This window comes from Megalops cyprinoides, chromosome 2 (genome assembly GCF_013368585.1).
Source record: "Megalops cyprinoides isolate fMegCyp1 chromosome 2, fMegCyp1.pri, whole genome shotgun sequence".
Classification (NCBI taxonomy): domain Eukaryota; kingdom Metazoa; phylum Chordata; class Actinopteri; order Elopiformes; family Megalopidae; genus Megalops; species Megalops cyprinoides.
In genome coordinates this window covers 27,137,653-27,163,816 of record NC_050584.1, presented here as the reverse complement: position 1 = coordinate 27,163,816, position 26,164 = coordinate 27,137,653, and the positions used below count along the sequence as shown (strand labels likewise).

Below are 26,164 nucleotides of genomic sequence, written 5' to 3'. Positions count from 1 at the left end.
GTTGAAAGTGGCTAAATCTCAGCAGCGGCTATTAACGCCACCGAGTGCGATGATACATCTGCTCTCCGGAGAGAGAGCACGTAAAATGATTAAATCTTCTGGAGATTAAATGGGGGTAATTCATGAAACGTTAATGACATCATAAGCATACAATTCTAGAGCTTTTTAACAGATAAAAAGTTGCAGAAGTTGGAAAGTGAAGAATTATATCCTTAGGCTGTGTATTTAAAGGTTACAAAAATGGCAGGGGATGGAGTGTTTCTTTTGAGATTTTACTGAATTTGCCCTAGTTTTCCTTTGAGAAAAAATACGATGTTAAGATGGCCCAACACCAGTTTGATTTTAATGGTTTGTGAAATACACATACGGAAATATACTGTTATCCATCTGCTTGGAACACACAGCCATATGCAGCACGATGCTGTCTCCAATCTACTTATCTTTAAGTCAGCATCTTGTCGATACCTGGTTTCAACAGGAAGGCCTTAAAGGTGTTTGATCCCATGTCCTTCTGGTACCAAATTCAGATCTGGAGTGACGATTTGGTTTTGTCGCCCTCACTCAAAATTCAACGTAAAATCTTTGGAGTCCGGTTGGGGAAACATTAAATGTTACACCACTGTTAGCACTGGCTAGAGGCTTTCTGTTGAAAATGCTGTGTCACAATGTCCCAGTTTGTCAGCTCTGTAAGAATACAATCAAGTATTAATCAGGATATTAAATAGCAGTGAACGTTTTGTCCTGGGTGTTAAATCATAAAGAGGAGCAGCACTAATTAAAGTAACGGTGAGTGGATGGCATCTGTCTAAAAAAAAAGAATGGTAGCTTTAAAACTTGACAATGAACTTCAGTTTAAGCACTGCTGTCTGGTCATTGCCCTCTTAACCTTGGGACTTTTATATTACACTTCTGCAGAGAGCTTTAAGGCTATATCAGGTGACTGTAAAATTACTGGCTGAAGCCCTCATCACATAGAAGGTATAACATTTCCTGCAACTGAAAAATATTTCTAAAAAGGATGATTCAGTGCTAAATTCTGCAAGTGAAAACCACAGCAATCTAAACACAAGAAACGCTAGGGCTTTTTTACAGGTGGAATTAAACTACCTTTCAGTGTGATCACCTGCAATTTCTTTAATTTACCTTTTCCTCCACATCTGGGCACAAACATGGCAATATAAAGACTAATTAAAGACCTTCCACTGCTGCAGGTGCGGAGAATTTATCACCCACTTAGACGGTAGGGAAGAGTGGTTAAAAGGGAAATATCAATTGAAGAACAGGCGCAATGTGTAAGGGAAAGACACAGAATACTACAGAACAACATGTGGAAGTGAGAGAAGAGATATCCAAATGGAGAGCCAGCACAAAAAGAAAGCCAGAAAAGGAAGAAGAGGGAAAGATTAACTAGAAAAGAAGAAAAAATATATTTTCCTGAGGAGCAGAGCTGAGCATGGGGAAGGTTTCATAATGACTAATTGCAAATTATTAACACCTAATTATGAGGAATCTAGAAAAATGTTCTTTCTTTTGTGGTGAAAATGGGCTTGCATATATTAGCGCTTCCTGCGCTTGCTCCGATCTTTTGAAGCCCCGAATGAGACCTCTCTGTTCAGGAAATGATGGATTACCTGTCAGCCTGCGCGTGAGTGTGAGGAAGTGGCAGTGGGGGAACATGAATGTCACACAGGCACGCCGGTAAAATGCCAATGGATGAAGCAGAATGCCAATGCAGGAAAAGCAATGGCGAAACCCACAGTCCGTGTCAGATGAGGAGAAGGCATGTCAAAGTAGGGATGCTGAAGGATAGCAGAGGAGGAAAAACATGAGCACTGAGAAGGCACTATTGTCCCTTTTTCTTTCCCTATTTTTGTTTCCTTTTTTCAGTTTGAACTTTTTTCTCCATTTCTACATTCCAAATCTTCATTTAAAATGACTGTCTTTGTCATAAATCACCCTCTATGTAAAAGGCGTTCAGAGCTGTTCTGAATGTGCAGTAATGCAGATGATGATGAAGTACCGCTCGTTAAGCTCCCTGGGACAGGTAGACCACAGCACTGAACACATGCAATGAGTTTGGGGGTGTGGGAAATGAAGTTTCTTGAGGGACTTGTTGAGTCTGGTTTGAAAGGGGCCTCTTGTACCCCCCCCCCCCCCCCCCCCGCCATTTTTTTCTGCAGGCTGTTTGATTACCATGGCCGAGTGGCACCTCCTCCCCGGGCAACCATCCCACTGAAGCGCTCCCAGGTGGTGGTCCCATCCACCCGTCGGGGGAAGACCTCCTTCCCCATCAAGACCTCCTCCTCTTCCTCCCGGATACCCACCTCCAGCTCCTCTTCCTCCTCTGGGCCCAAGTGTAGGTCCTTTGTCCGTACCCCCTGCCTTTCTCCCCACCCACACAGCTCAGCCTCCCGTTTCCATAGCAACCAGTTCCACAGATTTACCACAGACACTGGGAACGGCGTTCACTATCACAGACACTGGGAACGGCGTTCACTATTACAGACACTGGGAACGGCGTTCACTATCACAGACACTGGGAACGGCGTTCACTATCACAGACACTGGGAACGGCGTTCACTATTACAGAAACTGGGAACTGCGAGCCAAAAACACACGAAGGGTATACACTACATATATTCCAATAAAGGGAGGACAAAGTTTACTACCACAGTGATTAAGGATATGGGCTTGTAACCACTAGGTTTCATGTTCAATTCCCAAGTTACTGCTGTTTTTTTTCTGTGAGGTACCTAATATGAATTGCTTCAGTAAATGTCCAGCTTTCTTAATGAATAGTGTAAATGATAATAGCAAGAACACACACACACACACACACACACACACACCCCAGGAGCAATACAACAGCGCACCACAAGCAAGAAAGGAAAGAAGTACTACAAAAGGATATAAATGCACAACAGCACTATACTGGAGCATTGCACCACAATCTCTTGGATATATCTGGCACAGTGTTAAACACATCCAGAACATCCAGAGTCATTTAGCTTCCACTGGGCAGCCCTGTGACTCAAGCTCTTAGTGTCATTCAGGAAGGGAAATAGGCAACAGCAAAGAGTGTGTGTGTGTGTGTGGGGGGGGGGTCGTCAACATGAAGTCAAGTTAATTACACCGAAAAAAAAACTCAATAACAAAAATAAACCAGGATTTCAGACACCAGTCCGCAATAAGCCGTCAAATTATCCCTGATTAAATGAAGTGTCAGCTAGCGAAGAAAATGGGCAGCATGTTCTCTTCAGCAGTTTACTGAGGAGAGCCAATCAGATGGCTGGAGAAGGGCGGGGCGTGGTGCTGCGGGGGGACCACGCTTGCACAGGACAGTGGCAAGGGCCATCCTTGGAGCAACACAGGAAATAATATGGCAGCATTCTACCAAAACACTGTCTCACAGACCAGCATGATAGCACCCCCAGCTGCCCTATAAAAAACCAATAGACTCTCGTTCATTTGGGACTGAGTTTATCAGATGAATACCTTTTGACTCCAAATAGAAAATACCTCTGAACAGACGGTAGTCTGGCCAAGGCGGGCTGCAATGAGTCGTGTACTCCGAAGTGGTGCTCCTTGGCAGTGTGAGTCTAATTGGAGACAGTCTGATGGGGGTGGAGAGGGCAGGGGGAGGGGGATAGGGGGTGGGGGGTGTCCCTGGCCATTCAGGCCAGTGTTATCACTGGAAACACCTGGGTGATTGCACTCGGGGGGTCCGACGCGGCATGCTGATGGAAGAGGATTTTTGGCGCTCCCCGGGCGGACTCCATCGATTTCCTGTCTGTTTCACTGTGTGGCAGAGCTGGCTTGGTGGCTTAGTGGGTCAGCTACTCCCCCCCCCCCCCCCTCCACACACACACACACACAAGCACACACACACAGGGGCATGTTGGCCTCTATAGCAAGGAATGCTGGAGGTTTCCTGTGTAATAAAGCACTATACAGGCACAAATTTAACCAAGAGTGTGTGTGTGTGCGTGCGTGTGCTTGCGTGTGTGTGTGTATACTGTATATATATATATATATATATATATATATATATATATATATATATATATATATATATATATATATATATATATATATATATATATATATATGCTGGTTCGGTTCCCCCTTGGGGCACTGCTGCTGTACCCTTGGGCAAGGTACTTAATCCAGAAGTGCCTCAGTAAACATCCAGATGTGTAAATGGTTAATGTGTGCAACTGTAACCTGTGTAAGTCACTTTGGATAAGAACATCTGCTAAATGACAACAAGGTAATATATATGTGTACACATCTACATATAAGGAAGTATCTAGCAGGAAAAAAAAACACTAAAAGATTAGTGGATAATGGCTGAGTCTGCTCTCATTTTCTCATCAGCAGCATTAGAGAATCCTCCCAGCCAGCAAATGCGTTTACGATTTCAAATAACTTCAGCCGCTTCGTGCCAGCATGTGTCCGATACAAAAATCGATTCAAAATGCCGAAGAGCCGAAAGCTTGTTATCTGCTAATTGCGAAAGTTTAAAAAGTCTTTGAAGTTCTGTCGCCCTGTTTAAGTTTGAGGGAAATATTCGATGGACCACTGAGGTCTGTCGTTGAGATCTCACCCCGCCCCCTGCTGATGATCTCATAAGCAGGAGACGGGGACATGGAAGAAGAGATATAGCTCTCATGCTGTGATTCCACTGAGCTCTTTTGTAGCCGTGTCAGTACTTGACACCTCTTTAAAGTATCAGATTGTAGACATAACCCTATGGAGAACTTGCACGTCATGCGGTGGAAGAGAAATTATTTCCAATGTGGTGGTGAATTTTGAGCTTAAAATAGAGAAGGATTTAAAAAAAAAAAACCCTCACCTTTAAACTGTTTGTCCTGAAGCTGTCTCTGGTTGTTTTACATGGCCCAACAGTGTTTGTGGTAGAGCACGACGATATTTAATGTATGATATTTTAACTAACTGCTTTGTAACAATTGCAATGTTCATTTGAGAATGTGAAAAGATATGCAGGTCAGTGATAGTTTAGTCATGGCGCACCTTAGGGCCTTCATTCTCCGCTGTTCTGGCATTTCACCGTTCGTCCAGGGTCCCGGTGTTACTTCTGTGAAGGACGCGCCGCATCAAGGGGTCTGTAATGCACTATGATCTTCCAGTGATTCAAAGCCACTTGCAAAACTCTTCAGTGTCACAACTAAAAAAAAGTAAAAAAAAGATTATTCATCTGAAGCCTTAGAAGAAAAAAAAAGACAAAAATAGACCTTGAGTGTAATTTGGAGAAACAGCCTTTAGATTTGCAGGAATGAAAAGCCCGGAGTGTGGAGGTGTTTCGGGTGAGGAGGTGATCCAGGATGCCTTTGTGTCTGCCACGCCTCCCCATCTTTGAGCACAAAAGGAGAGGGGGCCTGAGGTTCCAGATAAATTGCAAACAGCTCTGTGCCTCTTATCATCAAACAACAACAAGGCAACAGCAGCCCCAAGCCAAGAAAGAAAGAAGCCGCTGCTGAAAAAAAAAAATATTGTGTGTGTGTACGTGTGTGTGTGCGCGCGCGAACATGCACGTGCATATATCCATAAACCTCTGCGGCCAAGAGATAGAAAGAGAGAAAGTGTGTGATGGGGGGGGGGGGGGGTGGTATAGTGTGAGATAGTGAGAGATAGTGCAGGAAAAAGAAGGAGAGATACTTACTTCCCCAAAACACAGTAACACAGTTCCCTGTCCTAAATGCCCTACCCCAGAACAGGATACAGATAAATTGCTCATCTTCCTCAGAGAGGACCTGAGCTTGTAGAGCCGGTGCACCAAAGTGCCTGCACATATGTGGGATGGATGAAACTGTTGTAATAAATAATAATAAATGCTCTTATTAAGACTTTAGGTCTACAAACTTTGTGTGACGCGAAGATGCAGTAACAGAGAACCATTGAGAACACCATTTCCTGTATGTTCAGAAAGACCCTACAAAAAGATTTAAGGAAATGTTTTCTGTGCTGAAGGCCGTGAATGGCCGCTGCTCTTCACAGAGGATTGTGGGAAGAGCTGAGACAGACAGCACAGTCGGTTGTAGTTTCGCTGGTCGTGAGGCATCTGTGTGGATCCACATTGGCACAGGAGAGACTGATCTGGATTATCCTTAATCCTGGTGCTGTGGAGATGTGCAGAAGAGAGGACACAAGTTTACTGGCTGTCAGCCGCTGTGCAGCAGACAGCGATGTAACAGCTCAGCTGTACCATACAGTCACAGCTCATGACATCATGCCTTTGATTGTAATTTTGCCTGCTCTTCTGGACTCATGAAGGTTATCTCAATGGGGATCAAAATCACAGCCTCCCTGTCTGTTCTCAGAGCACCCCGGGAGTACGCCCTGCATGTGTGGGAGAGGTATACTGATGACCTTGAACTGAACATGGAGTGCGGGCAGGGGGTTTCACTACTGAGAAAGAGACAAATCCCCCCCACTACCATCCACGTGCAACAGCCACACCGACCACACTGACCTTCAGTAGTCAACCCAAAAGCCTTATCCCACCAGAACATCCTTATCTATCCCTCCACAAAAGGGATTTTGCCCGACAATTAATAAATGCAGACATTAAAATTTTTCCTTATTTTCTCTGATTATTATTTTCGTCTAAAAAGTTACCTTCAATCCCATTAGTATGATATGTAATGAGTTGGAACCAAGAGCTCAAACAGTTCTGCCTCCCGAGCAATATCCTTCCCACGCCTGGCACTGATAACAGTTAAGTCTCTCTCCTTGTGGCAGCCGGCCCAGTAGGAGGCAGTGTGCCCACGATGGGTGTGTCATAACTCAGAGCACTGAATTCGCAGCAGCCAATGACACTGCAGGGGGGAAAGCTCTTAAAGGTGACTCTTTATTTCAGAGCTTGACTCAGAGTCACGCTGGGAGACGAGCCAATGGAACCTCTTCAAATTCTCTCACATGTTTTCATATCAAGGTTGACTGCCTTTGGTCTGTGTCAGGGTCCCTCTCTGGGTGTCATTCTGACTTGAGCTGTCTGTGACGCTGATCATATCTGTCAGCAGTGAGCCAACTGTTGAATCACCTTCTAGGTTTTTTTTTTTTGGAGTACTTAATGTCTCTATATCTTTCAGTGGAAAATTTGTAAATAATATTCTTATGGCTGTGGTGCCAGTTTCAGTTTAGTCTGAGGTCCCTCATCTTAGAGAGTATTGGAGAATTTTTATCAACTGCGTGATGCACGCTGTGTGTCAGGTTGTAGTGCTATATATGAATGCAAACTCAAAAGGAAAAATTTTTACATTTTGACATTTACTGAAGCACGTAAAGTAAAGCACCTTTATCAATTAGTAAACAGCAGTTCCTCACGTACGATTCAACCTAAAACTTTCCGGGTTTGTGGCCGGTTTCATAAACATTGATCCACTCTGCCATCCTGTTTGGTGTGTTGTTGTGAAGTGTTGCCGAGTGCTGCAGGTGGCGTTTAATATAGAACTGTTTTCCATGAAGGAGGTGCACCCAGAGGTCACTCGCTTGTCAACTCTGGCACCCAATTGTGATTCTGCCAAAAAGCTCCTATTTGCCTTCACAGGTCGACCTATTGAATAATGCCACAGTCAGGTAGATAAACAAAAATGGCAGAATGGCTTTACATTTGAGTAGCCTTATCATTGCTGGGCCATAGTAAAAGTTTGTGAGGAACCCACTCTAGCATCTTTTTTTCTGCGCTCAGAGGCTAATGTCAAACAGCGGGGGTTGACATAAGTTATAGAAATCTGAAAATTGAAAGCAGCCGGGTGGAACCCCTGGCAATGAAGCCTGCCATTACATAGATTGGGGGATGCTCGCATCTAAAGCAAATGAGTTTTTGGTTGATGGGATGATAAGAAAAGCTTAAAATGCAGTCAAGGAAGGACCAACTAATATTCAGTGTTTTTTTTGTAGTAGTAGTTGTTTGTGGAGTTTCATGGAGGAGGATAGAGAGAGGGGTGTGTGGGGTCTCAGTACCTGTGTCTGAGTACCTGAATTTCTCTCTTTCACACACACACACACACACACACACACACACACACACACACACACACACACACTCTCTGACTTACACCCAAACATAGATACATCCCAATTACAATACTGTTCCGGGGTTTCAAGCACAATGGTATGTTTAACAGACATACACACATACACAGACATTCAAACACACAGATGCACACACACACACACACACACACACACACACACACACACACACACACACACACACACACACACACACACACACACACACACACACACAGCCCTCACCCCTTTTCTACCTGTGTGTGTCCACAGTGAGGACCGACCAGGTGCAGACGATCAAGCGGGAGCTGACGCAGATCAAAACCAAGATCGACTCCCTGCTGGGGCGGCTGGAGAAGATCGAGAAGCAGCAGCGGGCGGAGGCCGGTAAGCGAGAACCCATTAGAGGAGGGGCCGTGGCAGCGGGGGAGGGGGGGTGGGAGTAAATTGCGAGCGCGCACAGCCATCAGTCTTCCTGACAGTGTGGGAGATAGGGAGCCGGAGCGCTCGGTCATGCTCCGGACTTGCGTGACAGCGGATCGAGTATTCAGGACGTGTGCTCGGCTTTTATGGATGCGTCAGGCTAGAGGACAAACTCTCACGGGGGGCACAGAGAGGGACTGGTTTGTCTACAACCTGGCCAGGGCCATGAGTTCATCATGGGCTGAATCAGGAGGGGGCCAATGCTTTGAATGTGCCATCGACTTTTAAGCCGTGCATGGCTTGAGAAGAAAAGTGCAAACCCTGGAAAGCCACACCCACAATCCTGAGGTCATAGGTCATGGTCCCAGGTGGCTCGCTGCAGCTGAGCTCAGTCCAGGTGTTTCTCTTAGTAGCCCAGCGCAGGTGTGTTCCCCAAGAGCGGCTGTAGTTACAGGTAAGGCTCTGGCTCGTACACAGCATCCACCTTTGGAAGCTGTGATGTCCTCACCACAGTGCTGCAGTGGTGTAACTGATAACATGTTGCAAAAATCTGTGGATGTTGCATGGTGGCTGACTGAGAGTTGCCTGAGTTTGACTGTTGTATCCCATCTCTCTCTCTCCCTCTACCTCTCTCTACCTCTTCCCACCATCCTTTCTCCTTGTCATATCGCCCCATCCCTCTTCATTTCTTTCTCTTGCTCTGCCACTATCTTATTCTCTCTCCTTTTCTGTCTTTTCCTCCATCCCTTGCTCTGCTGTCTCCTTTTCTCTTTTTCCCGCTACCTCTGTTTCTTTCTCTCTCTCTCTCTCTCTCTCTCTCTCTCTCTCTCTCCTCTCCTTTCCTGCCTCTCTTCCCCACCCCACCACACCATCACCCAGAGGCTCAGAGGAAGTACGAAGACCCCTGCGAGTCCCTCCACGAGGAGTCGGTGTCGGAGACGGCGGAGAACTCGGCCGAGGAGGCCGGGGAGGGGGCACTGGACACAGAGGCCGGGGAGATGACTGACGGGGGCGAGGATGACTTCGACGAGGAGGGCAGCAACGACCTGGTGAGGAGACGGAAAGGAGGAGGGTGGCAGACGGGTGGCTGTGGGTGTGTGAGTGGCTGGGCATGGGTTCGGGGTGGGCCTTTATTAGCCAGCGTAATGTTACAGAATTATTCATGGCGTCAGATCTGAGAGTGTGGTCCTACATGGGAGAGTAGTGAAGGCAGCTGCTTTGACAGGTCCCCCGCTGGCCTCTTGGAGGGAGGCGGGGCGGTATGGGGGGGCAGGGGGCTGGGAGGGGGGGGACTAGTGTGGTCATGGCAGCTCCCCTCCTTCTCCTGTCACACACTTTAATTAAAACGGAGAGTTAGGGGGCCTGTCTGTGCTGGGACCTGGAGTGAAAATACAATCAAAGGCAGAGCCGGCACAGAGAAGCAGAAGGGGGAATTTCACAAGGTTGGTTAGCAAAATAAAATATATATTTATATTAAAAAAACACTCGAGGAATTGGAGGAAGTATGAACAGGTCGACGGGCTGTTTGATAATGCAGGATGCAGAGAGCCAAAGTCACGGTCACAACACTCAGCCCACACAAACCTGCTCTATCAGATCAAACAAAAAAGATTCATAATAATAACTGTGATATCGGAGTTCATCCATGGCCAGAATCAACCGTGCCTTTCCAATTACGTTATATTTATTACCTGATATAAAAGGGGCATCCAGCGATAATCCCGGCCCTGTCTGCTGTCTAATAGAAGAGGTTATTTCTGGGAGGAATGTACCTGGCTTTCCTCGGTTTCTTTGCTCAAGGTCACGCACATCGCGGAGATGTGGACTCACTCTGGCTTCTCAGGGCCAAACCAATTATCCTTTATTTCCTAATTTAATTACGCCTGATTTTTTGGGATCTCAGCTCTCGTTCTTAGCAAATATGAGTTTATGTTCAAAATGGATAAGACAAGGGGATAGCATCTACCTAACTAATGGAATACATGCATTTTGTTTTTGTTTTCTACAGATAGAGAACCATGTATCAGACATAGACAACTGAAAAAAAGGTAATTTTCTTTGTTTCTCTGCCTTGGAGATTTTTTTTTCTTCTTTCTGTCGGTGATTCCATTTTACCAAATCAGATCGCAGTACCCATCAGTACATTCCATTCACTGTTCAAATTCTCCTGTCATGTGACATCATCAAAAACAGAACGTACTCAAAGACTCCCCAGTGGTGCTTTGATATAACTTTGAAATCCAAATTGCCACTAGTACGTCACTCCATGCTTTGTTGAAATGCGTGATAACATAAAGTAAGTAAATTTTAATTGTTAGTTACAGTGTAACTACACTGGTATAGTGCAGCCTAATACTAAGCATAACTGGCATGGTTCATAACATATTGGTCTTCATATCCATAATCATTTACAGTACATTAGTTTATAAGAAAGATCATAACGGTAAAAGGTATGAAGCAAAATTCTCAAGTGCAAGTCCAGTAAATAACAGCACATTACACAGTAGCCAAAGACAACTGATCCAATAGGACTAGCTAAAAAGAAGGTATCATTACTAAATTGCTCGTACCTTTTTGGCAGCTGAGGTTTTGCTCTCAGTGTTGCCAATGTTTTGAAACAGAGCCTGTAAGTCACATTTAAAGCCTTTATCTCCCTTCGACTTTTCTTTATTTGACCTAGACGGGAAAAAAGTTAATTGTTTCACCTCAAACAAATGGGCTGTGCAGGCACTCTCGTTTCCCAGCGCGATCATTACCCATAATGCCGATGGGTGTCTAAATGTCATGGCAGTAATCACAGACACCAAGAACACTGACACTATTACGTTTATAGCAACAGATTCTCCAGTCAAAATGGAACCTCTGCTGTTTGTGTGTGCTTTTGCTCTCTGCTCACGCACACAGGAGGCTCTCTGGGACGGGGGGGGGGGGGGGATGGGGCACAGGGGGGGCTCATTCTAGCCTCCGTTGGCTTTAGAAACTCCTAATTATGCCAGGTGACTTTTCTTATATGAATTCATCTTTTTTTAAAAAAGCTTCTATGAATTTTTTGCATATACCATTGTGAGGAGAAAAACTTTTTCCTTTCTATCTGCTTATTTTTCAGTTGTCTTTGTACTTGTAAACCTCAATGAGAGTATATTTGGGTAGTGTCTGAAAGAAAGTAGAAAGAGTTTTATATCAGAGCCACTAGTCACCGGAACGTGTTTTTTCCCATTTCGAAGAGCCCTGACCGTGAACAGTGTCATATCGATTAGATCATTATGCCTGGGGGGGGCCTTAATCTCTCAAGGCTTCTGTTCTCTTAGCTTTGTGAGGCCCCGCGCCTCCGTCTTGGGCAGATAACAGACACTTCCCCTGAAATTGGAAGGAGACGCACATCACTCCAGGAGAAACAGACTCCACGGAAACGCAGCCGTGGATGTTGCCTTTGAGTGCATGTTAAACATGGTCGGGGATTTGGATTTTGCAGGACAAAGGCTGAACAGCCCTAATGCAGAAGAACAGGCAGTCCCTCCTGGCTGACTGAATCAAATCACACCCACTGCCTAAACCCCAGTAACAGTTTGACTTAAACACAAATACTATTCAAATGCCTGGAACAGTCCCAGTTAAATGCAGCTACTATACAAACCTGTGGAACAGCCCCAGTTAAACACCTCTACTGTCAAAACCTTTTGAATAGTCCCAGTCAGTCACATCAACTTGTACAAATTCCTTGGAATAGTCCCAATTAAACACACCGACTACACAAACCCCTGGAACAGACCCAGTTGAACACTCCTACTGCACAAACCTTTGGAATAGTCTCAGTTAAACATACCCTTGTGCTCAAGGCCCCAGAATGGTCCTAGTTAAACACCACTATTGTATAAACCTCTGGAATGGTCACAGCTAATCGCACCCACTTGCACAAACCTTTGGAATAGCCCCAGTTAAGAACATGCTCTTGCACAATCCTGTGGAATACTCCCAAATAAACACCCCTCCTACACAAACCCCTGGAACAGTCCTGGTTAAACACATCCAATTGCACAAACCCCTGGACTTGCGATTTGCGTGTGTCGTTGTCGCTGGCATTGCATTCTGTCTAAAAACGGTTTCAGCGTTTGTAGGGCCGCTAAGTCTTTTAGCTTTGTGCTTCCTAGTCAACCTCTGTGCATTGATCCCTCAGCCTGTCCCTGCTGCCAGTGCGTTGTAAAGCTTTCCCTCCCATGGTGCATCGAAGTGCAGACCAGGCCAGAGCTGCCTGCAAACAAAAAGCGTTTCCATGCTGTTAGGCGGTCCCCACGACTTTGAGAACATCATCAGACAAAACAGCATTGGGAGTTTTAATGTCAAATCTGCTACCTGTAGAGAAATCTCCCTGAGGCTATATGACTTTATGAATCTCCTGTTCTTTGATCGCGGCAGTAGTTTTGGCATTTTTTTTTGTTTTTTGGCAAACTGGCATTTTCAAAAGCGACGATGAACAGTGTGTGAACTCTGAGGATCTTCAGAACACAGTATATTATTTTATCACTCAATACAAAAATGAAACGGGCCTGTTTCATTTTTGTATTGGGGGGTGGCTTCTGGAAATGGCACATTTTCACTCAAGTATCTTGTTACCCTCAGCTGCGATAAGCATTCCGCTCACATTCTGTGGTCAAACCGAGAAGGCCAGTTCAGGCAGACTTTGTTTTCTTTGTGAAATATCCTGACCGCTGGGGAACAGACTCTCTCTGTCTCTCTTTCCCTCTCTTTCTCTCTCTCTGTCTCCGCTGGATCGGGGTAATGAAGCTCGCGGTTTATCACCTGCACGCTCGGCCCGGCAGCATTAATATTATTTATGAATTCTGCCTCGCTGATGGCGCATTACCACAAAGACACCCTGCGATTCTGTCTGCCTGCAGACTGTAATTTAGGGAGCAGAGTAATGAGCCTCTTATGTAAAATTCAAATTGGAAACAATACCATTGATAACAACACTTTTAAGTGGAAGGGATGGTAGTGCTAGCTTTAGTCGCAGCAATACTAGTAGTATATGCACTAGTGGCCGTGTTAACAGCAGTACTAGCAGTATATGCTGTATTACCAGCAGTAGTAACAAAAGTACCAGTAGCATGTTGTATAGGAGCAGTGGTAACAGCTATACTAGTGGTATATACTCTATTAATAGCAATAGTAACAGCAGTATTAGTATTAAGCTGTAGTAAGAGCAGTACTAGTAGTATGTGCACTAGTACCGGTAGTAAGAACAGTACTAATAATATGATAAATTCATATAGCAGTAGTAGCAGTTGCAGTTTTAGCTTAGTTAAGAACTCAAGACTTAAGAGCCCAATCTTTTACCATCTACACACAGAATACACATGTCTGTTTCATTTGATGGACATGCACACTGTGTGTGTGTGTGTGTGTGTGCGTGTGTGTGTGTGTGTGTGCGTGTGTGTGTGTGTGTGTGTGTGTGTGTGTGTGTGTGTGTGTGTGTGTGTGCGCATGTGTGTGTGTTTGTGACAGACACTTCTATTTTGAAAGTAGGAATCTATTAATCATCTAATTTGAAAGTAGGAATTTATCCTGATGTCATTTGTCTATCCTCAAAATGTTTTCGGGAGAGGAAGTCATGAAGTTTTCTTTGACCTCTCCCAACACTCTCCCTCTCTCAGTTCTTTCTGTTGTGCTCTGTCCCTCTACTTAATCTCCTCCTCCTCCCTTTCTCTCTCTCTCAGTCTCTCTTGTTCCATCTCTTTATCTCTCTCACAACTTCCGTCTTCCCCCTTTCTCTGTTTCTTTCTCTCTATCTCTGTTTCTCTTTCTCTTTTTCTGTTGTCTGCCTCTCTCTCTCTCTCTCTCTCTCTCTGTCTGTCTCTCTCTTGCTCTCTGTCTCCCTTTTCTCTCATTTCTGCAAAGCTGTGGAAACACCAGGAGTCCACGCTTTGATGGATTCTGTGATGGTTGATGCAGGGTAGTGAAAGCAGTCGTGTGTCAGCTGTTTGTCCATTTACTCTGCACGTTTTCCATCTGCAAATCTGTCTACCACTAAGAAATGGAAAAAAATTAATAAAACAGCAAATCCTCAACCTGCAAAACCCTCAGGGAAAATGAATTAAAAGCAACAGCTTCAGAAAAAGAGCCTCTCAGCTTTCTCGGGGAGCTTGCTCCTGGAATGCGGGCCGCATTTCCGCCCAAACCCAAAAAATCTAAAATCAAAGTCTACCACTCCACACGTGCTACGAGAGGGGATTAGAGCTGTCTTCAGGTCCCCAGCGCGCTTAAGCATGCATGACTACCTCAAGTATCTCAGTGCAAGTAGCCTGAGTTACTCAGTTGGCAAGGTGTTCCTCTAGAGGTCCAGGTTTTGCTCCAGTTTCTGAACATCATTAGCTGACGGTGACTGAGAGCTAACAGCCGGGGAGCAAATTGGCTTCGATTCCTTGTCATGCTGCTCTTTGGTTCCTGAAAGTTGTTTGGATGGGGTCAGTGGAGTAGCACCTATCCTCCATTTAAAAAAGCTCATGTATCTCAGTGTGAGTAGCTTGAGTTGTACGGTTGGAAAGGCGTTTGTCTTGAGGGCAGGCCGAGCCCTACCGCCCATGTTCGACTCCAGCTTTGACGGTCATTAGCCGAGGGGAGCACACTGACTTTGTTTCCTTGTCTTGCTGCTCTAGGTGCCTGAGAGCTGTTCAGATGGTGTCAGTGGAGTAGTGCCTGGCCTCCAAAGTGTGTGGTGCAACTTTTAATGTGATGCATAGCCTTTGGCTGTGTGCAGCTTATAGGAGGATTGCACATGTCCGAACTCAGCGCTCCTGCTTGAGAGCAGAGGTTGTCATGGTGAGATGAGCTGACCACAGTATGCAGTCGGCGATGCCAAAAATAGCGTTGCATAATGGGAAAATAGGATAGCAACTGTAACCTGCTAAATAGTCAAGCATTGTCAACAGAAGAACAACAGAACGTTACTGAGCATTGCTAGTTGTACTGGAGGCAGGAAAAAAGAGTGGGGGTATGGGGTGGGGGCAGTCGTTTAGGCTGTAGTGAAATTGACATTGGTGTTCCTCATTTACAGGAAGGGGGAGAGTGATCCACGGGCAAATGGAGAAGGAGCCAGTGACACTCGGAGGGGATGGTAGAACCCCCCCCCCCCCCCCCACAAAGGAGAGGACGACAACTGGACATATTTTGAGGGGGGAGGGAAAAAAAAACAACAAAAAGTTTAAAAAAAAAAACAGCCTGGCTGCTACAAGCTCCCCTTCCACAGAGACGATTCTCCCGAGAAGCCCCCCTGTGCAGCTGCGTCTGAACTATGTATACTCCTAGGAAACGTCACCTGTTAGCCATGTTCCTCCATCCACACTCTGCAACTTGTGGGTATTCATTTGTACTTTAACAAAAGTGTTCCTTCATTCATATATGCTTTAAAAAGGAAAAAAAACAAAAAAATGCCTTTTCAGTTGCTCACCTTTGTTTACATATGTATGGACCATTGTGCATTTGTGTATGGCAAACCATACGATGCATATCAGAGCATTGTGCAAAGGATATGCATTATGTGTTCCATATTGTTCTGAATCTCTCCCTTGCACAGGGACTTAAAGCATCTGTTCCTTCCTCTGCATTATACACCGCTTCTTATTTTGTTTACCCTGCACGTGAACTGAATCATTAAATATACCATCTGTTGAAACATCGCTGTCTGTAAATACTGAGGCACCTTACTAATGGCAGAGTAGTTTATAAAAAACAGAATAAAAAGGGAAATTTGAAAAGTACATAAATTAACCTTGGCTGTTAGCATTAATGCAGCAGGGCTATACAGGTTCCCATTTGTGGCTGCATTCCCTCAATTCCTACTGTTACTCATGCCAAATCTTTGAAAGGGGTCTTCTGCCACAGATGACCTGTTTCTGCCACCTGCTGCTCTTTGGGAAACACTGCCCCCTATCTGTCTGTCATCACCACTGCACTTCATGCATCGAGTGGCTGACCTTGCACAAGACAGCGAGAAGTTACTGCTGCTCACCTCATTTTGTCATTTTCTTGGCATGCAGCAGAGTCCAAAGACCTCTTTGGAAGGAAGGAACACCGGTGCTGTCCTGCTGTCTAATTGGACATACCAAACCTTCCCAACGATTCTGATTGGACGCTGAAATAGTCTGGCGATATGAATTTTTTTCATCGATGGGACTGTCAATTTCATGTAGCTGTAATGTCCATTTAGGCTGCGTAAAGATGCAATATCAGATTGATTGAAGGTGATTTTTGGTATAAGTGATGAAACATAATAGTTAAACCCGGAGTATTTTTAGTCACATGTCCAGTTAGTTATATTGACTTGGTTGTTTGTGCAGAATAAAATTAAGAATGGCTAAATAGCAGTAGTCAAAATCTGGTGTGCTTCCCTCATCTAAAGGGAAACAGTGTCTTTGGAAACTATCTGTGTCCTAAACTGCCTCTTTATGTCATTTTAATCATTTATAATTAAATCTCATTGCGGTCATACTACTGGAAGCTGATTAAAACAGTGAATATTGAGCTCACTCTATTTTTGTATGGCAATATTTAACTCCCCTTAGAGAAAGTGTTCGTAAATGCTCACTGTTTTTGTTGTTGTTACTGGAATGAATAATAATAAAACAATATGACAAAAATCACAGGATGCAAATAAAACTGAAAAACAATAGCTCTGTGTGGTTTGGAAAATTAGTACACTCCATTCAATTACACTTTTAATGAAAATTAATTTTGAAAATACTAAAAAAAACTGCTGTATATAATAAACACAATAAAATATGGATAGAATAAAAATAGTAACAGAATTAGTAAAACAAAACTGTTAAAGCCCGAGAAAATACAGGAAATTCAATGAAAAATGTGTTATATAGAAATGTAAACTTTTTGTAAAGCTATTTTTTATGATGAGCATGTTTATTGTTGAAATGTATTTTTATTTGTATTTGGTTGTTGCAAATGTTGTATGGCAATAGGCTCCAGTACATAGAAAAAAAGACTTGTAAAATTATCTGTATGTACATACAATATTGTTTTTTTTTTCTTTTCATTGTTCTGTCAAACTTTCTTTTGTGTGTATCTCTTGGAATAAACTTCACAATGCCAGCTAAACAACCTCTCCTCTCCATATCCTTGTTATTGAGGAAGCTGCATACAAAGTTGGAATCGTCAGTATGGTGTATGAATGCACGGACCATCAGATAGTTGTAGACACCTGTGGCCATTAGACCGGTGTAGCACCTTTTGGTAATTGAAACTACACGCTGATCTTAAACTGAAAGTATACTTCTCAAAAGCATGATCTCCTGTGTGACTCACTCTTCTCACACTGTAATCTAACTGTAACGGCTGCCATGCAGACTCATTACCAGGGTACCTTTGAAAGAGTGACCTCTGCAGCTGTGTTAATGGCTGTACTTGCAGAGAAAAAGGAGACCTCTCTTCATCTCAGTGCAAAATTAAAACCTCACAACGGACAGCCAGAACATGAAGGGCCCAGCTATATGGCAACAGTAAGATGACACTTGAAAAGTTACACCCAGTAAAGCATTGCAGTGGCCGCTGTTAACCCTTTTGTACGTGACTTACTTTATGCTATGTAGCGCGTGTGTTATGTTACATGGTTTGTTATGTTTTCATTAGCGTTATTAAGCTTCTCATAGTTTTCGCCGTTGCATTTGTTTTACTTTGTAACATTAAATCACTGTTTCCTCAAAGCTAACGTTAGCTAGAATATTTCCAATCTAGTGTTCTAATCCCACCGGTGTGACCATATGCGCAAAAGGGGTTACCAGAACCAGAAGAAAGGCCAAGATCAAAGACTCTAAAGATCTCACATCAGTGCACACTAGCACAGGTGAGACTAATACAAAGTACATTTGTGCATGCATGTAACCAGAGCAGCTTTGCTCCATGAAGATTTGAATGTCAGAAAACGTTCTAGAACATCATTTTGGGTGCAGCATTTCTCAGTCGCGGATGTTTGGTCCTGCCTCGGTATCCAGAGTACAGCTGTCACATGGTGTACCTGGGCTACAGATGTGCCCCCCAGGCTCACACAGTGAGCAGAACAGCTGGCATGTCACTCCTGTCCTTGGAAGGTGCCTCAAGTCCTCTCAAACACCAGCGCTAAAAGCCACCAAGCAGCAACAGATGGCAGAGCTAATTTACTCCATTAATCAGCAGCAGAGGATAATGCACCGGGGTTAACGAGGGCCAGCAGTTCTACCGGAGGTAATTGGTTAGCTGTATCAGTTCTGGCCCTGAGCCAGTGATGTACTTTGATGTCTTGTGCAGCCACACTGACTATCTATCTATCTATCTATCTATCTATCTATCTATCTATCTATCTATCTATCGGCGTGTCTTTCTCTATGCCTGCCTGCCTGCCTGTCTGATGGTCTATCTCTCTGTCTGTCTGTCCAATAAATCATTATTTATTATTTTTGCCAGATGGCTGTAATTAACTATGATTACCTGCTAATTTAATGGCTACAATGAATACCTTCTGTCTGTCATCCTGCTTCCAGAACATTTTGTCATGTGGTCCAACTAGGCCACATATAAAAGCCTAACACGAGTTTGGCAAGCGTGGACCTTGAGTTGACCAAGGATTAGCCTTCCAGAGGAGGCAACCAAAGGCCCTCACTGACAAAAACAGCCAGCAGATATTTGTATTTCATTTTCTGGTTATTAAAGTTCCATTTGCCCGAGTTGTGTCTTGCAGTGTGCTTTTCATTTCATTGACAGACATAGTGTGGCCCAGAGGTCACACTCATGTAAGCTCACAAGGACAGTTATTTATGCAGCTCTGTATAAGCTCTGTGTTACTTTCCCTGCTTCAGAAAGTGCTGCAACTAAATCTCCATGAGTGGATTTCATTCTGTTTTCCAACTTCACTCTTCTGCCCTAGTTTTGGATTTAAGGAGGTATTTTTGTGTTGTTGTTCCTACGTGAGATTCTCCCCTTGTTCTGATCTGTAATGAAGGATAGCTGAAGGAACAAAGATAGTTAAGACTTCCTTAACTTTTAATTTCCTTAAATTAAAATTTAAGGAGATTAAAATTTAAAATTTCCTTAAATTCCTTAAATTTTCTGTGGACATACAGTATATGCAGTTCAAAACTGCATTGAGTTCCACCCTCAAAGTGATCCACATGGGATTGTACAGTTCTTTAACATAATGGCTCTTCATTGGTTCTGGTATCATTAAAAACCATGTAAACCAACACCTGAGCCAGTCCTCAAGAGAGAGACAGTCCTCAAAAAACTCCCTTCTGATAACAGAAGACTTACCTTTTTTATGGAGCATGCCAGTATTGCGGTTGCCCCTAAATGTAAGACGCAGTACTTAATGGGCAGGCATTTAGACAATGCAATTATGATAACAACGGACAGGCGGATTAGGCATGTGACAAAATACTAATGACGGGGATTCAAAACTGGATTAAAAGTGCTGAACACAGGGATAAGGACGCCGTGCATTTCCCATCATCCTCTGAGCAAAGCCCATCACTCCCTGTCTACTCTCTTCTCAGCTCTCCATTTACACACCTACCTGGCTGGTAAAAAGTTTTGAACAATATCCCTGAGGGAAAAAAGGATGCGTGTGTGTGTGTGTGTGTGTGTGTGTGTGTGTGTGTGTGTATAAGCAATATCTTTTTTGCCGATCCATTCCCCCCCCACACAAAAAAATGCAAGTGGATTTGTCATATTATGCATGCTCATCTTTCCTGCTCGGTTCACAAATCTTCATTAACATTTATATTATATTATCTCTGCGGTGTGTGGCTCGCATATGCATATACATATACATATAGTCATGTTTGTCAAGTTTTGATTTGAAACATGTTTAAATGAGTCTGGAGACTGCCAGCAGTGTTCAGTTGAAAGGCTGAGGAATCAGGCAACCTGTTTTCAATTAGTAAGACATCAGTGAAGCAATGAAATAATCCGTTGACTGAGTGTTCACAGAGAATGAAGAACAAGAGCAATCACAAACCAATTTGCTCTTTTACAGCGCACGGATGTTTACAAGGCAACAGTAACAAGTGCAATTAATGTTTTCTCTTCCATCAAGGACAGCTTGATTTTCAATCTGCTGCCCTGTGTCTGTCCATTCCGCAAAACCTCTTGAAAAATGACATCAGTCTTTATTAGACTGAGATTTTCTCCTTGCGTGTCACATGGCATGTAGCATAAAACTCAAAGGAGCTCAGAGGTTTATCCACCCAACTGCTCAGACAAGAGCCTGCAGAATGGGCAGACACATCCCAAACATCTGCCTCAGGTAGAGGCACTCACTGCCTCTGTCAACAAAGATGGTCTCAGCTGCCCAGTCCCCACTATCTCAGCCTTTGTGATGTCACAAAAGAGGACTGTGTGAAGAACACTGACTGGGAAAAAACAGTGATGCATATTAACTTACAACAGCAAATGCTGAGAGAAAACATTACCCTCTGGTGAAATCAGTCCCCCCAGGCAAATAGGCAAGATCCAGCTCATGCATATTGAACGGCCTCTTATATTCAGGGTCTGGCTGTTCCTTGGCCATGATTTTATTTGACCTTATAGGACATTGTGTTATCATTGGTTATTTTCTGGAATAGCAGCCATGCAGTTAAACACGGTTCCTGCGCCTTGGGTCACGGTGTGCTCACGGTGTCCCTAATTAATTACATTAGCATATAAAGAAGCTCGAACCAAAACCAAAATCTTCTACTTTATAATGGCAAGCTGCAAGAAAAAATTTTTTTAGCGAGGCTGAAATCGAGGTCCTGTTGGCGGAGGGGCAGATGCGTGCAGGAATGCTGTTTGGGAGCCTTTCCAGTGGCATAACCACTAAAACCAAGTACGTGGCCTGGCAGTCTGTAGCCCAGGCTGTGAACGAGGTGGGGGGGCAGCAAAAGGTCCCTGAAGCACGTAAAGAAAAAGTGGTCTGATTTAAAACTGAGGTCAAAAAAGCACATTGCACGCCATACGCGTGTGGAGCCATAATATGTGTATTAAATAAATTTCCGTCGAGGATGTGTCAATTATGCAACCAACTTGTATTTTTGTTTTATTTTCCACAAGTAGCCTAGCTTATGTTATTTTAATTTATTAAGTTTATTGTGCAAACCTTTACGTATAACCTAAGTAATGTGTTCAGTCTGACAATACAACTACAACAGCATCTATTAATACTACTACTACTACTACTACTACTACTACTAATAATAATAATAATAATAATAATAAAATAATAATAATAATAATAAGAAGAAGAAGAAGAAGAAGAAGAATACAAGTAGTCCCCCCTTATCCGTGGGGGATATGTTACAAGACCCCCAGCGGATGCCTGAAACCGCGGATAGCACCGAACCCTATATATACTTTTTTTTCTATACATAAGTGACTAACGGACGGATAGCGTATACAGTGTGGACACGCAGGACAAAGGGATGCTTCACGCCCCGGGCGGCACGAAGCGAGATTTAATCACACTACTCAGAACGGCGCGATTTAAAACTTATGAATTGTTTATTTCTGGAATTTGCGATTTAATATCTTCGGACCGCGGTTGACCGCAGGTAACTGAAACCGCGGAAAGCAGACGAAATGTTGGCACTCTTAGATTTCCGAATAGCTGCAGTACTCCAACATTGCCACAAGGAAACTTTTCCACGTCAAAGGCCGTTTTTATAAATCTGAACTTTGGCGTGGATTTGAACGTACGCACATTCTAAGATCAAATCTGTGCGTAAGAACGTTTTACAAATGAGGCCCCAGGAGTTTCTGATTGGGAGTGACTCCTAGTAATGTAGGTTCACACCAACTCTAAAATTCTCCTTACCTAACCATACAAAATTGATACTATTGATGCCTTGTCTACACTGCCTCTTTATAAGGTGCAAACCGCACCAACGCAACGGGTGTTTCTCTGACTGATCGTGACAAGGAGCAGAGAGAGTCCAAATGCACATATGGCTCCGGAGACAAGAGGTTGGGTTCAAAGACAAATAACGTTGTCTTTACTGGAGACTCAGAAGAAACAAAATAGATTTGGAGCAAGAGTGTACACATACTGAGCATGGCAACAAAAGACTAAGCAAAGACATGAGCAAAGGGCAGGGCTTAAATAACAAAGAACACAGGTTAAACCAATAACTAATTAACACAGATGAAAGCCATTGACTAAACGAGAACACAAGAAGTTATGTGGCCATCTGGTGGCCAACCTGGGAAGCAGCAGCCATATCCCTGACACACGGCATTCTGGGACGGAATGTCAAACATGTCATGCATTGACTTCTATTTTCCATTAATTGGAGGTGACAGAGAAGGACGGGGAAAACTAGCAACCCGACGAGAACGCAGGTGGCAGCAGTGGGAAAAGGAAGCTGCGTCGAGACGCCTCTCCGTCACACTCCGCCACCACCGGAATCGGAAACCATCCTGCTGCCTCATTTGCACGAGCGGTTTTCAACCAACATTCCGGAAACACTGGCGGCGTTGTATTTGCTTATTTTCAGTTCTGTATGGGCGAATTCAGGGCCTTGATGCTGAGAGAGATCTGTCGGCTGCTGTTAGTGCCGGGCTAGGCCTGTTGAACCATTAGCCACTTCACTCACACTTTTGGGAAAAATTACCCTTCACACAGGCTTAAGCAGGAGCGTAGGCACGTCTGTCACCGTTAGCACTGGAGCTTAGCGCTGTCAGTTCACAACTCAATCAGACAAAAAAAAGGAATGACTGTGACAGAGAGGAGAGACAAGGGAAGGATGATAATGGAAAGGAAATTACATTATCTCCCCTTTTTAATACCTTAATTCCTTAATTCCAAGTCCTTGGGTTCCGATGTGAATGAATCCCACTGCTCCGCCAGGGCACTTCGGAACTGATGATAAGCAATCGGAAACCATCAGCAAGGAGGATTTCTTCAAAGGCCCTGGGTTCAAGCGTGCCAACACGCCCCCCCCCCCCCCCCCCCCACCAGAACCACAGACCCTCTATCTTTCTAGTTGGGGAGGCTGGTGTGATTTTTAGTGGAGAAAACAGTCCTCTGTGCTGCAGGGAAGAGGGAAAATAAGTAGTCACGCACTGTGCAGAAAAAAATTAAAAAACTCTCAGAGGTGTTCTGGCACGATCACCAATTTTCTCTCCGGAGTTCGCCATGTCCATTGTCACCGGCAGGTCAGGTTTCTATTCTCTGGCACTAATGAGAGTGATTCATCCATCTTCATTAAGCTCTCTCTCTGCCACCGGCCGATGCCGGCTGCTGGCTCCAGGCCCTCTCTCCACCCCGTCTGAGTGCTGGGCGGAGATGGGCATCCATCACAGGGTTTAAGAACGTCTGTCGTGGTGAGGAAGACCGCCACCTCCAGACAGACCCGGGGGGGACCTGGGAGCCCTGCGCATGAGGAGTGTCTGGGAACTTCAAGAGGAATTGACTCTGACAGACCAGGCTCATTTACTACCAGCTGCAATTTATCTTCGGCTGCAATTAGGGGACCAGGGTGATTTTTATTTTTTTAAAGCGGTGGCTGGTTGTTTCTTTTTTGCAAACACAGGACATTCTTAGACCAGTATAGTTTGAACATTGCTTTTAAAACTGTTACTTTATGAAATAATTGTATTTATATAATAATAATAATGATAATAATAATCAACCCAAGACCCATTGCCATAAATTCATACAATTTCTCTTTAATGCTCACAAGAACTCTAAATTGTTCTGCAGCATTACAGTTCTGGTACAGCGTACAGTATTTCTATTACTTCATCAGGAAAACAGTATATTTTCATGTATTTACATACTGTTGTATTCATTTGATTTTCATTGTTTTTCTGAATACTGATGACAATAATTGCTTGAGCAATCAGGATGAAGTAGACAAAACAGATTGATTCGATACAATGGAACCTTTACATTTTTGTATCTCTATTGCAGCAACAATTAGCCAAATGGCCACACAGTATTGCAGTCCCAATAGAAATGACATGATTGTAATTTCATATAAATCATTCCAATGAACGTACTGCATTAATGAATTTTTAATGCATGTAAAGACGAGCTCTACTACTTCTGGGATCTGCCTGCTGTTGTTTCAGTGGCACTGTCTTTTCCCAGTGCTGTGCGAGACTGTTCATCCTGCTTGGCTCGGAGCGGTCTTCACGGGTTAAGAGAGAAAAGAAAAAGATTTTCCCTGATCTAGTTAGGGACTCCAGGACAAAATTACTTATCGATTTGTGGCACTTTGTCTCCAGAGGGAAAAGGCGTATGCGTAGTCTTGGGTCCCCGCGGTGTCAGCCGCCCTGCCTCTGGCCGTTTGATTGATTCCAGGAGAGTTTTGTTGCGGTGGCCCGTGCTTCGAGTGACGAGAGATGGCTTTCTGGGGTCACCGGCCACTCCGATCGATAACCTTAATCAGTAGCTGAGTTTTTTTTTTTTCCATGGGAGTTAGTTTAACTCACTTCTGTAAAGTTCAGCTCTGCTGAATAAAAGTGTTTCTTTTTTTCTCTTTCTTTTTTGGCACTGTACACCTGAATCTGTGCTGATATTGTAGATCAGAGCGCAGACATCAAAGTCAACCAATTCACCTCCATGAATTTTTTTTTCTTCCTTTTTCTTTTTTTCATGTCATTGACGCTGGTGGAATAAAGGAGGTCTCGGGAGATGTGAGGACTGCCTCGAGAAAAATAATGGGTCCTAAGACTCTGTCAGGATGAGAGAGGAAAGACCAAAAAAAAAGGCCCCGCGTGAAGCCTGGGAGTTTGCTTACTTCTGAATTCCTCTGAATGTGTCTGTAATAAGCTGATGGCATCTCATTTGTGTTACCCATCCCTTGCTGATGTCATCTGCATTATGTTAAGACCTACAAGCAAAACAGGTTTAAAAGCACAGCTACCCATTGTATTTCATCTCACGCACTGTGCATTACTTAGTGTTTCAGATATCCTGGGTTTTAAGTAAGCTTTGCATCTCAGTGATCATGCAGACTTATGATTGGCTGACAGATTGTGGGCTAGGCATGTAGAAGCAGTCTTTACATTAAGATGTCCGTCTTTACTTTAACCTACAGAAAAGTAAGGAGGTGAGATAGTTAATCTTCACCTACACTTCAATGTCATAAAGTTACGCATGAACACACACATACATGATCTACACATAGCTGGAAGAGTCAAGGGGAATCCCTACCACCATTTTGCTATGCAGACAACCTGGTATGGGCAGTAGTGCAAGGGAAATGTGGACTGAGGAAAAAGGAGTTTTTCCCCCCACAAAAACTTTCTCTGGCTGTTTTAAGAATGGGCGGGGAGCACCCATTGTTTGTTTAATCAAACTCCTTAAAGTTTTGTCCTGAATTTGCTACAAGGGCTTCTCTTATACATTTAGCATCAAGCACCCCTGTCACATGTTCAGGGATGACAGTGTGGCAGGCTGCCTACCAGCTCTCAGGTGGCAAAAACGCCTACCACGCAAGTGCCCAAAATATCACTCCCCCCACCCCCCGAAAATTCACAACCACACCCTAACTGTCATCACCCCCCTATGCAGAGGAAAAAGCAGTGGTGCTATCAGGATACCTGTGGAGAAGCTTGCCAACACCTCTCAAAAAAAAAAAAAAACAGAAGGACTAAAAAAAAATCTATTATTTTCAAAATTTCCAATACCCAGAGGACAAACAGCACTGAGCAGAAAACAGCCACAGCAACCAAATAAACAAAC

At 43.9% G+C, this 26,164-nt stretch overlaps 1 protein-coding gene across 2 annotated transcripts in view; it reads left to right on the top strand.

The window, feature by feature from the left end:
- The window catches only part of LOC118769783 (RNA-binding Raly-like protein), a 158,894-nt gene extending 143,309 nt beyond the window's left edge, over nucleotides 1–15,585 (top strand). For both annotated transcript variants that reach the window (XM_036517104.1, XM_036517113.1), the window contains 5 exons: nucleotides 2,181–2,356; nucleotides 8,311–8,424; nucleotides 9,340–9,509; nucleotides 10,469–10,508; nucleotides 15,512–15,585. In XM_036517104.1, the coding sequence (XP_036372997.1) occupies nucleotides 2,181–2,356; nucleotides 8,311–8,424; nucleotides 9,340–9,509; nucleotides 10,469–10,501 (493 nt within the window). In that variant the 3' untranslated portion in view covers nucleotides 10,502–10,508; nucleotides 15,512–15,585. The remainder of the gene's footprint in view (nucleotides 1–2,180; nucleotides 2,357–8,310; nucleotides 8,425–9,339; nucleotides 9,510–10,468; nucleotides 10,509–15,511) is intronic.
- The last annotated feature ends 10,579 nt before the right edge of the window (nucleotides 15,586–26,164 follow it).